The sequence below is a fragment of the Strix uralensis genome, chromosome 17 (assembly GCF_047716275.1).
Source record: "Strix uralensis isolate ZFMK-TIS-50842 chromosome 17, bStrUra1, whole genome shotgun sequence".
NCBI lineage: Eukaryota > Metazoa > Chordata > Aves > Strigiformes > Strigidae > Strix > Strix uralensis.
The window spans coordinates 3,502,239-3,514,293 of NC_133988.1; the positions used below are offsets into that span (position 1 = coordinate 3,502,239).

The window sequence follows — 12,055 nt, forward strand, 5'->3', positions numbered from 1 at the left end:
TCCTCTTGTTTCACCCCAAGCCATGTCCTGTGCTTGGCCCTTCCTTGTTGTGGCTTGGGTGCTTTACCCAGGACCCTCTTCCAGGTCTTCCTTCCACTCTGAGGGAGGAGCTGGCAGACCCTGGAGGTGGAAAGCAAGTTGTGTCCTTGTCTCAGGGCTGGCTTCCCTTTCCTTGAAGTCTGCCGGGACTTACAGGCTCCTGATATATCCCTTTCTCTCTGTAAACAGCCCCTAAGGGAGATATTGCCTCCAGGAACTATTTTGCTCACATGTCCTTCAGCCTGGTGGCTGGTAGCAAAGTAACCTCTTCCACTCCCCTGCCTGCACTGGGGAATGGCTGATTGCCTCACCCTGTTGTATCCCTGCAGGTTTGAATGGTTTAAGGACCTGGGCCTGAAGTGGTATGGTTTGCCAGCAGTTTCCAACATGCTCCTTGAGATTGGTGGCTTGGAGTTTTCCGCCTGCCCCTTCAGCGGCTGGTACATGGGCACAGAGATTGGCGTCCGGGACTATTGTGACAACTCTCGCTACAACATACTGGAGGTAATTCCCCCTCCTTGAGGAGGCCTGGGGTGCAGTGGGGATGTGCGAAGTTACTGGGGAGCAGGCAGGACCCCGGGAGAGTGTTGTCTTGAGTGGGTGAGGCAGAGACAAAGCCAAGCCATGGGGAGGCACTGGTGTGGAGGATCTGCACCCACCAAGGGTGGCTCCTTTGCCCATTCAAGGGACATGCTGTGTCCCTCCCCAGTTGCTTGAGGGCTCACTTGGATACCAGAAGGGTGAGCCCGAGTGCATGTGTGTGTGTGTGTGTGTGAGTGTCTGGGGGAAGGACTCCAGGTAGAAAAAATGGGCTGAGAAAGAACAGAGTTTGGAAGCAGAAGGAGGTCTGGCATGGGGAGGGGTGCAAGGCTCTGTTCCTCCCAGCATATGGATCACCACCGTCTCCTGCTGTCCCATGGAACCCACTCATTTCCTCTCCTCCTACAAAGAGCAACCGCTCTTGATGGACCTTTTCAGCATTTAGTGATCTTCATGTGCTTGGGGGAGGAAGGGAGGCCAGACTGGTCTTGCTCCTGTCATGGAGAGGAAAAGGCAGGACCACATCTCAGAGGAAAGCAAAATGTCAGCCCCTCATTACAAGTGTGCTGCCCTGCCCTGCACATGCCTTGTGTCAGCCTGGGCCCCTCAAGCAGAGACCTCCAGCCCTTGGTTCTTGGCCATTAAAAGCATGCACCTTCTACCATGTTTTGTTACAGCAAGTGGCCAAGAAAATGAATCTGGATATGAGGAAAACCTCCTCGCTGTGGAAGGACCAGGCTCTGGTGGAGATCAACATTGCTGTGCTGTACAGCTTCCAGGTACCTGAGCAGCAGGACTCTGTTTCGTTTGGGTCAAGCTTGAGGGACACAGGGACTGGATGGGACAAGTATCGAGACATCTGCCCAAGGACAACAGCAGCAGCTGATACATTCAGCTGAAATTGGGCTGTGCCTTCCTAATTTTGGGCTGTTCCAGGACCCTGCAGTGAAATTTAATAATTTCTGTGCCCTGAATATTGCAAAAACAGCACTACCAGCACCTGAGCTCTGCCAGTCCAGAGGGAATGCCCCAAGGGGGCAAGATCCAGCCCTTCTGTCTCATCCATGAGGCATGAATTGGCCCATGTTCTCCCTCCGCCTACATTTAAAGGTCAAGTAGCAAAACTAGACCTTGGCAACCCAACTTCAGAGAGTGGGAGTCCTTCCCCAGAGCTGGATCAGAGCTGCTCCTTGAGTTGGAGGAACAGCCATCCCATAGCACATCTACTCAGAAAGGACAAGGGCAGCTTTACAGCCTCCTTGGGAAGACCAGGGTCAGCGGCCGCCTTGCGTCATCTCTAAGGGTACCGTCCTGTAGGACCATGGGAGTGAAACATATTCGGGTCAAACAGCTCCAAAAGTAAAATCTTGTCTTTCATCTTCTGGGGTGTATTAACCCACAGCTGTTGGCTCTGCTCTCTTCTCCCCCCAACAGAGTGACAAGGTGACCATTGTGGATCACCACTCAGCCACTGAGTCCTTTATCAAGCACATGGAGAATGAGTACCGATGCCGTGGAGGCTGTCCTGCTGACTGGGTGTGGATTGTCCCACCAATGTCTGGCAGCATCACCCCAGTTTTCCATCAGGAAATGCTCAACTACCGTCTCACACCCTCCTTTGAGTACCAGGTACTGTCTGCAACCCTACCTTCCACCAGTGCTGCATGTCCAAAGGTATAGCCAAGAGCAGGGTGGTACATGGAGTCAGAAGATGCAGGAAGGAGAGGGACACCATCTAATCCCTTCAACAAGCTGGCCCTTGAGGCAGTGAAGTCCATGAACAAGTCTAATTGGTGATTCCCCCTAATGTGGTGTAATATTGGATATTACACCTTTTTACAGGGGAATGGCTTTTTGCCTCTCCATGGGAACATGAGACACCTGAGGCTCCAACTTTTACCCTTGGAAGCAGGACTAAGCAGAGCTTCTCCCTTTGGAAGTGCCTAATTTTGCACTTTGATGGCTAGGTGAGGAAATGACCCGGTAGTCACTGTATCCCTCCTCTCTCCAGCCTGCAGGTTTGAGTCGATGACTCCTGCCAGCTTGGGGATCTAACAGTTTGGTGGGGGGGGCTCCTGTCCAGCAGGCCAAGCAGTGTGCTGAAATGCTGGTGCTGGAGTATTTAACACTTCAGATCATGGGAAAAAGGCCCTTAAGCAAACACACCCTCATTAGCCAACCATCCTAACTCCTGTGGTTTTCACACAATGTGACCTTTAGTCAAGAGCCCTTAAGGAACAATCACAAAACAGGAGCAGTCTGTTCATTTCCATAACCAATCCACCAGGAACCCCGAGGGTTCCTGGCCCCGATTACAGACAGCCGCCTGCGAGGGCACTGAATTAGCTTCTGTGTGCTTGTTCCTTGCTTCAGCTGCCTCCCCTCCCCAAAGGACCTCTTCAGAAAAAAAATAACCTGTGGGCTGGGGAGGGGGAAGGATGTGTTTCCATTGCCTCTCCCCTTTGGGTGTTGCCTGTCTTCTTTTTGCTTGTGGCCTATTAATGCTCATCTCAGAGGTGAGAAAGCATTTGGCCAGATGCTGTTACAAGCCAGCAAGGTTTTGTTATATTGCAATTTTTCTGTGCATACTCCGTTGCCTAACTGCCCCAAAAAGCCCATGGGGCTCCAAGGATCAGAGACCTATACAGGAGATCGGGAGCTGTGAAGAGGCCAGCTAGTCCTTCCCTTCGTGACTAGAGGAATTCAGTGCTCAGTGCTGCAGATAGAGCATTTCTTGAAGCTCTGAGCACTGCCCATCAGCTGCTGCTCTTCTCTCTCCTAGCCGGACCCCTGGAATACCCACGTCTGGAAAGGGGTCAATGGGACACCTACCAAGAAGAGGGCCATTGGCTTTAAGAAGTTAGCAAAGTAAGTATCAGTGGGCTCTGAAGAGCCCAGGAGTGTTTGGGGCCGATCCTGGTTTTGGGCAGCTCTGTTTGCTCTGCTGTTTGATAGCACAACCCTACGGATGTGTGCAAACTGATGGGTTGTGAGCCTGGATCTCAGGCCACTGGAGGCTTTAGCTGCCAAATGGACATCTGGAGAAACAGGCAGTCCTTTGAACACCCCACTAGACCACCAAAGGGTGTGTAACCAGGTGATTACCAATTGTTGCATATAGTCTCTTCTCCCAAGCTGGTTCATCGTCCAGTAAGGTGATCTTCAGCACTCAGGAACGGCTTTCTCATTTCTTGGGGGTACACTGTCTGTATGTCACCTTTCAGAGCCTCCTGGGGCAGAGGGATCACCCATCACTGTTCAGGGCCATGCTGCCATAAGCGCGATGAAACTTGTGTCCATATTTCTCTTTTTTTCATCGAGTCTTTAGCTACTTGAGGAGCACTTGTCTCCAGTGCGTGTCTAAACATCCAAACACCCACTTTGCAAGGAGCAGGGAGATAGGAAGGTACCTTACTGGTAGCAGATGGATCAGGACCAAGCTGAGATTTGCACTTCATGGCCAGTTGCCCCCTAGTAATGGGCCACACGAGTCCCCCTCCCCTGCCAAAACTCCTAGTCAGCAGGGGTGTAGGAATGAAGTGTAATTTGGACCCTTTGGCTGATCCTGGCTCAAATGCCTCCCCCGTGGGCCGTTGGCAGACAAGTTCTTGTAGGAGCTGCTGGCTCCGCAGCAGCCCTGGGCCAAGACTGGGTAGGACCAGGTCTGCCCCAGTATCTGTGGCCAGGCTGCCAGGTGGCCTTGTGCTGTTCACAGCGTCTCCCCATGCTTCAGTTTCCCCAAGTCGCTACTATCAGTTTGTTCCCACTCTTCAGCTGTCACCTTCTGTAAGCTATTTTCCATGGTGCATCCATAAACATGATCAGCAGCTGATGAATGTGCTCCTTAGGCTGACACCGGTGCTTGGGTCTGGGCTGCAGCCCGGGGCTGGTGGAGAGTGCAGGAAGATTAATTGAGCCATTGAGTTAGAAGAAACAATGCTTTTATTTGTGTGTGTGTGTGATTGATAAATGATTTTATAAAAATGTGAGCATGGCAGGTAATTTAAAAAAACATCTCTATTGTTCCTGATGTAGGGGAGAGGAATTATTTTTGTAATTCACCATTAATCCTGCCTGGATCTGAGCTAATCAGCTGAACAAGTGGCGGACTGAGCCCAGCAGTCCTGAGCATTGCACTTGGCACTGGTCGCAGCATGATTTTGATACCTGTTCAGACAGGCCGTGCTGGTTCTGGCCAAATCAGAGTGTTCAAACCTGCAGTCCCTGCCCGTCCTGCCCCTTCCCTCCCCTGGGGACAGAGGACACAACTGTCATGGGAAAGCAAAGGGGCAACTTTAATGCACAGAACTACGCTGAGGAGTGATGGTATAGCAGCAAACATAAATGGTCCTGGGGCTGACTTTGACAAGGAGGGGAGCTGCCCGGAGGAAGCAGGACCAGCCTGGTGGGGTTTCTACCTCTTCTTTCCTCCTCTTTATTGTTTTCCCCAAGTGATTTTCCAAACCTAGAGCATTTCTTCCCGCCTTGGCAGGAGGGGCAGGGGGAAGCTGGGCTTCTCTTCTCCTGCCCGTGTAACCAGTCCAGTGTAATCTCCATTCCCCATAGCTCATCTGAAGGGGATGCAGGAGTCTTGCTGAACTTGACCACCCCAGGGCAGGGACTGATCACCCTGTCAAAGTGAATCAAGCAGCCCTTATTCTTGCAAAGGCCGCAGAGATGCTTTGTGCTCTCTCAACCCCCCAAAAACTGTTTTTCCCTGTTGCAACACACCAGGTTAAATCCAGACCTGCCTTTCTGGTGGCTCCATTTAAAGGCTTGATCGTTCATTTAGAAAAGATGAAGATATTCTTCACTTAGGAAAAAAAAATGTTGATGTGATTACGAATGGTGCTAAAATAACAAACTTGCCACACCCTACCGTGCAACCCAAAGCTGGCTCATGACAGCCTCCCTTGACCCCCAACGTTGTGCTCCCACTGATGCCAACCCAGCCAGCAGTGCTAGCATAGACAAGGAGCCAGTGTTTCTAGCTCTGCATCACCTTGGCCAGGATTAGAGAGGCCAGTGACCTCTCAGGGACCTTCTGCCCTGCTGTCAGAGCTGAGCCAGTGGGGAAAACCAGAGCAAATGCATTCAGTCACGATTGCAGTCACAGGAGGCAGCCAGCTAGACACAGCCCTGCAAACGCTCAAATAAATGTGCAACCTCTCAGCCTCAGGAGGACTGTTCCTCTGAGTAAAGTTCATAGTGTCACTGGAGTGCAAATCAAAGGGACTACAGACAGCTTCGTCTGACCTTCTCAGTGTCTCAGGGCTTTGTGTGTGGTGTGTGGAGGCCAGACACTTCTGCTCGGCTGGGAAACCTCCTGCAGAAAGGCAGCCAGGTAGGATTTAAAGACATGAAGAGATGGAGAAGCCACTGTTCTTCCCATAGCTTGGGCTCTGGTTGGTCTCCAGCTTTTCCTTTGAGGTTATCTGGTCACTGCTTTCAGCGACTGCTGCCCCTCCTTCTGCATCTCTGTCCGCACAGAAAGTGCACCTCCACACTTGATTTAGCATTTTCCTCCCTATACCTGTTCAGGTACTTAAGATCCATCTTCAAGCCCCCTCATCTAGTCTTCCTCTCTGATAAGTCAAGATGGACAGACTCTTCCATAGCTTCCCTGCTTGGCATATAACAACAAAAAAAGTGATGCTACAGTTTTGTAGGCAGGCTGTTCATTTAATAAATAAAATGGTGTGAATAGTCTGGGCTGGAGGCACTGGCAAGGAAACAAGCTCTCTTACCAGGATTTATTCTTGCTTCCTAGAGCTGTGAAGTTCTCAGCCAAGCTGATGGGACAGGCCATGGCCAAGAGGGTCAAAGCAACCATCCTGTATGCCACTGAAACAGGGAAGTCGCAGGTCTATGCAAAAACTCTGTGTGAAATCTTCAAGCATGCTTTCGATGCCAAGGTATTGTACCAGCTCCCAGCCCCTGCGAGATTATGTGCGCGTCTGGGTGGACCAAGGAAATACATGGCTGTTGGAAAATATATGGCTCAACATACATGGAGCTTCCTAGCCTAGGGTTTTCATCAGCTCCCAGGATATGACCTTGAGGGTCTGGATTGAAGCCCACACAGGATTTTTTCCAGCTAATACTCCTGCGGGCATTGTAGCGTACATATGTTGACTGCCTCTCGGGTGGTAGCCCCATGGTTTGTCCATGTCCCCTGAGGCTCTTGTTCTCTCCCTGTGTGGAGATTTCTGCTCTTGCACTGGCATGGAGTCAGCAAGGATATGCTGCTCCCACCCCCAGGTGGGCTGGGGTCCATCCCAGGAGACTGGCTGATGGTCGATCTCCCCACCAAAGGCCTCTTGCTAACATCTCTGTTGCTCTCAGGTGATGTCCATGGACGAGTATGACATCGTGCACCTAGAGCATGAAACCATGGTCCTGGTGGTCACAAGCACCTTTGGCAATGGAGACCCACCTGAGAACGGAGAGGTAGGACAGAGCGCAAGGGTGGGTGACTACAGCAGGGACATGGGCAGGGGAGAGGCAGCAGGGAATGGGGAGCGGTGTCCTCTTTTTGCTCAGCCTGAGCTGGAATGGCCCAAAACAGGTCTGGGTGCTGTGTGATACCTGGTGCTGTGCCTGCCTGCCTCCAGCTTGCTCTGAAACAGGGATATCTACTTATTTCCCGCTGTGAGACAAGTAACTCATCTGTTGCTAAATTCATCCTGTACAACTGGTGTCAGTGTCACACAAAAGGTGCCAGCCCCTTGACCAGGGAGCTACGACCTCGTCCAGCCCTGTACAACAGCATTGCAGGCTGCTGGGAACAGCAAGCAGAGAGCAGAGCTGCAGCCCAGGCTTTGGTCACTGCTCCATTTCCTGCAGAGAGTGGCAAAACTGATGGCCTTTTTTAATTTCTTCTCTGTAGAAATTTGGCTGCGCATTAATGGAGATGAAGAATCCCAACTCCAACCTGGAGGAGAGGAAGTAAGAGCACCCCAAAACCCTCCCTTCCCACTCACAACCCCAGCAAGCAGACAGCCCCGCAAGCCAGCACAGCCTGCTTCTCTGCTTTCCTCCCCTCAGAAGGCAGTGTGAAATCCCCACGCAGGTTTCAAGTCTGCAAAGGTCCGAGGGATGAGACCTGCCTGCAGAACCAGGGGATGGATCATGCAGAGGTCCCAGGGAGGACAAAAGCACTGAGTCAGGCATGCCTGGGGACTCCAGCCTGTAATTCCCTGGGCTAGCATTTTAAACTTTCTCTTTTCAGCTGTAAGAGGCAGGCATCTACCAAAAAAAACCCCAAAACCACAAATAAAAGCAGGAATTCCTCCAAAGTCTTTGAATCTAAGAGTTGGGGTTGTTCAGGAGACACCAAAATAGTAAGACTTGGAGGTAGAAGGGAGTTTCCAGCTATGTATATGGGGGAGGGTTTGAGAACCAAATATAACTTCTTGCATCATGTAAAAATATTTCTCAGGAAAGTAAGAGTTGTTATAAATTCTGGCTGTGATGTTTGTAACAGTGAGTCTGGAACTGGTACTTTGGAGACAGAGTCTGGGGTTCTAGAAAATCCCCCATCAGTGGAAGATGAGCCTCGAGCATCTCGTTGCATGTCCCAGAGGCTGGGAAGTGAGGGCAGCCAGCAAAGTGTTAATCATTTGGGACCTCCTTATTTTAGCTATTAAGTACAATATATTTTGCTTAACTGTGATACTGCTCTGCTCTGGAGTCTTTCTGAGTTAACACAGTGATGCTCACAACTGGCAAAAGGCTGCTCCTTAATTAAGGAAAAATTAACACTGGCCAGTGGTACAGTGCAATTTAATCACCCTTACTTTCTGCTTGAGCAGCACAGAGCAGTGCTGGTGTGGCTGCAGAGTGGTGACAAACACCATCGGGCAGGGCAGGGATGGATTTGTACCTCTCTGCTGCTGGCGACGCAGCAGCCCCGAAGTGGTCTCCTTGCTGTGGATCATCTGATGGATCCCTGCAGGGTTTGTGAGCCAAAAATCCATCAGGTTTCTAATGGCCCCGTGCCTTAGTAGGGACAGCTGACAAAATGGGATGTGCAGGCTGCCCTGGAGGTGACTGGGTGGAGAAGGGACATTTTGCACGTGGTTCTCACCCCAAGGATCTTCACTTTTTGGGGCTGGGTTGGTGCAACGTTGAGTTGGATGCGGAAGTGCCACCCACAGCAAGCCAGGCAGATTTGAGGACAAAAACACCTGAGCTCACTGTCCCAGTCACCTCTAAATGTAATTTAAGGGACTGACAGGAGTTTCTAAGAGCCAGAACAGCCTGTGGCTTGGTTACCTGACAGCAAAAGTGGTCAGAGTGCTGGAAACGGCGACCTGTGAGGACAGATCAAAACAGTGAGAGCTATTTTATCTGGAGAAGAGGAAACAAAAAAGTCATGTGGTAGCAGACTTCACATATGGAAAAGGTGAGTGCAGAGGTGGAGGGAATAAATTACTCCCCATGGCCCCCCTGGGACAGGGCAACAGGTCATGGCTCTGGATGGTAGGAAGAGATGCTGACGTTAAGCGTGAAAAAAAGCTTTTGCAATGAGAAAAGACGTCCTGGAGGAGACTGTCTAGGGAAGAGGAGCAGAGTCAGCAGTGTCTGTAGGAAAAGGCTGGAGGGAGCAGCTCCTGCCCACGCACCCCCCGGGCTCTCAGCTCCATGTCTACCCAGGGCAGGGACTGGTGACCTCTAAGCCACAGTGTCTCGAGGAGCCTGCCAGGGTGCTGCGGCTGTGGCTTTCTGACCACAGCCCAGAGGTTTTGCTGTGGTTGCATATTTGGTTCCTTGTGTCCTACAGCAAGGGTTCTCTAAGGGTTTTCAGAGGCATTCATAATCCTGCCATATTTAAGGACCCACTGTTCAAACGCCACCCATCTTTCAACAGTCATCCCCTGCCACAAGGATGTATTCGTTTCAGCAAGAGCTGCTGGTGCCCCGACCTTGGGCCCACCACCCAAGTGGGGAATTTGGGCTTCATGCCCATCTAAACCAGTGGGCTGTGCTGCTCTGCCTTCTCCACGTAACCCGGCGTGAGGACATGGCCCAGGGACAGCAGAGAAAGAAGTGGGTCCATCCAGATGGAGTGAAGCAGAAGAGCATGAGGGTCTGGGCAGAAAGGAGGAGGCTGTGGAGCAGAGGTGGAGCACAGGGCTCTACGACCCTGGCAGTTATTTTGCTCAGGGGTTGTCTCCTCTGCGCGGCGTGCTGGGTGCAGGAGGTCTGCCGTGACTCATCCACACTACTGCTTCATTGCTCTGGCAGTATATTTAGAAACCCTTGTGTAGAGCAATTTTTGAAGATGGTTCAATTCAGAAATACTTCTGCTGTTGTCAGATTTTTTTCTCCACTCCCCTTCCCCCTCCTCATCCCCTCTTCTCTCCTTTTTTTTTTTTTTACTTCCTATGAATGTAAAATCCTTCAGAATATACCCGACCTTGTGTGCAGCCAGGAAAGGACAGGTAAAGCCAAAAGTCCTGTGAGCTCTGCACTGCTGGGGGCAATGTGGTGGCCAACACCTGGGTCAACCCACTGGGAGGTGACTGGAGGACCTCATGGAGCAGACCGGGTCCAGCTGGGGGGAGGCACCATTAGGGCTGCTATGGCTTAACCCTGGGCAGGAGCACATTTCTCTGATCTAGCCACTGATCATGGTGCCTGCTCATGGAATATTGAGCCCTGAGCTCTGGTTTGGTCTCCTCCACAATCTGGTCCCCTCTGAGCACGCAGCTCGGTGGGAACCACTCGCACATTTGTCACCATTGTTAATACTTGATGCTGCTGCCGTTCACAGGAGCTACAAGGTTCGTTTCAACAGCGTCTCCTCTTACTCGGATGCACGGAAATCCTCAAGCGACGGCCCTGACTCCAGGGACAACTTTGAAAGCACAGGGCCCCTGGCTAATGTCAGGTAAATAGGATGGGGTGGGAGGCAGCAATTTCTTGCTGCAGAAGGGACAGAGTGGGAGCTGGTGCTGCACAGAGCCCCTTTCTCCTACCACAGCTCTTTCTTTCCTAAAACATGATGCATTTTTGCAACACGCAGATCCCTCCATGCTCCCTCAAGCTGGTGTTGGCCATGGTGGAGCAGGAGGGGGAGATTTCAATGTCCCTCCCAGCTCGGTAGCCACAGCTGTGCCACCTCTCCGCAGGTTCTCCGTGTTTGGGCTGGGATCACGTGCTTATCCCCATTTCTGCGCCTTTGCCCGGGCAGTGGACACCCTCCTGGAGGAGCTGGGTGGAGAGAGGATCCTCCGCATGGGAGAAGGGGATGAGCTCTGTGGCCAGGAGGAGTCCTTTAGGACCTGGGCCAAAAAGGTCTTCAAGGTAACCCGATTCCTTTGTGCCCCAGGGAGGAGCAGGGGGGAGGAGGACACAGGGACAGAGCAAAGCTGCTGGTTAGAGTTGGATCAAAACCCAGCCTCTCCTTACATAGACTGGGACACCTGGCCATCACCCTGGCCCACAATAAAGAGTTTCTCCATATTTTCATGGAGCTGATGCTCTGGTTTGTGCTGACTGCCGAAGGGTGAGCACTGTGTGGAATTGCTGCATTACCCCAGATGCCTGGGGAATGAGGGCACCATGAGACATGCCCATGGCCACTGGTACAGCCCTACATCTTTGAGGGCTCCTTCTCCATGTGTTGGCTGAGGTGGGGTGGGACAAGGTGGGTTGTGGGGCTTGGTCAGAAAGCCCAGGGACAGCAGGGAGATGCCTGAGAGCCTGGTGCGTGCTGCAGGCAGCGTGCGATGTGTTCTGCGTGGGGGACGACGTCAACATCGAGAAAGCAAACAACTCCCTCATCAGCAATGACCGGAGCTGGAAGAGGAGCAAGTTTCGCCTGACCTATGTGGCCGAGGCCCCGGAGCTCACACAAGGTACAAAGATGGGGTCACCCTGGAGGGCTCTGGGCATGGAACAGGTAGAGGGGAAGACATAGTGGGCTCAAGTGGGGGCAAAGGGGCCAAACTTATTTATTCTGTGTTAAAATCTCAGCATTTCAGTCTTGCCTTTCCCCTCCATCACATGCCCAAGGAGCAGTTTGTGAGAGTGTCAGGCCCTTCTAGCTGGTCCCTGTCTGTATCTGTAACAGAGATGTTGGGATACGATCTGATCTCCCTCCTCCTGACCCCATTTTTTGAAGTGAAGAGCTGGAAACCTGGGAGCTTTCCAAGCTCACTTTGTCCAAATGCCGCTCCACCGAGCGTTGCGGTGCAATGGCAGGTCCAGCCCACCGACACCTGGCCCCTCAGCACGGCTCCTGCAGCTGATGATCTGCCACACTGGCTTAGCTCTTCCCAAATTTGCTACCAGCCAGGTGGTACTGACAGCGAGACGTGCATGCCTGCACGTGAGGGCATGTCCCCACTCCTCATGTGGGTGGTTTCAGAGTCCTCCTCAGTCACTAACAAAAGGGACACGTGTTTGGTTCCCCCCTGGAGTTTCTGAACCCCCAGGCTCACTGAAGCTTTGCAGGAGGTGGGAGCAG

At 52.0% G+C, this 12,055-nt stretch overlaps 1 protein-coding gene across 3 annotated transcripts in view; it reads left to right on the forward strand.

Moving 5' to 3' along the window:
- NOS1 (nitric oxide synthase 1) overlaps positions 1 to 12,055 on the forward strand; it is a 76,919-nt gene that overhangs the window by 50,059 nt on the left and 14,805 nt on the right. For all 3 annotated transcript variants that reach the window (XM_074887108.1, XM_074887110.1, XM_074887109.1), the window contains exons 10-19: positions 369 to 543; positions 1,257 to 1,358; positions 2,014 to 2,208; positions 3,362 to 3,447; positions 6,350 to 6,494; positions 6,925 to 7,029; positions 7,469 to 7,527; positions 10,358 to 10,474; positions 10,716 to 10,890; positions 11,306 to 11,444. In XM_074887108.1, coding sequence (XP_074743209.1) covers positions 369 to 543; positions 1,257 to 1,358; positions 2,014 to 2,208; positions 3,362 to 3,447; positions 6,350 to 6,494; positions 6,925 to 7,029; positions 7,469 to 7,527; positions 10,358 to 10,474; positions 10,716 to 10,890; positions 11,306 to 11,444 — 1,298 coding nt within the window. The remainder of the gene's footprint in view (positions 1 to 368; positions 544 to 1,256; positions 1,359 to 2,013; positions 2,209 to 3,361; positions 3,448 to 6,349; positions 6,495 to 6,924; positions 7,030 to 7,468; positions 7,528 to 10,357; positions 10,475 to 10,715; positions 10,891 to 11,305; positions 11,445 to 12,055) is intronic.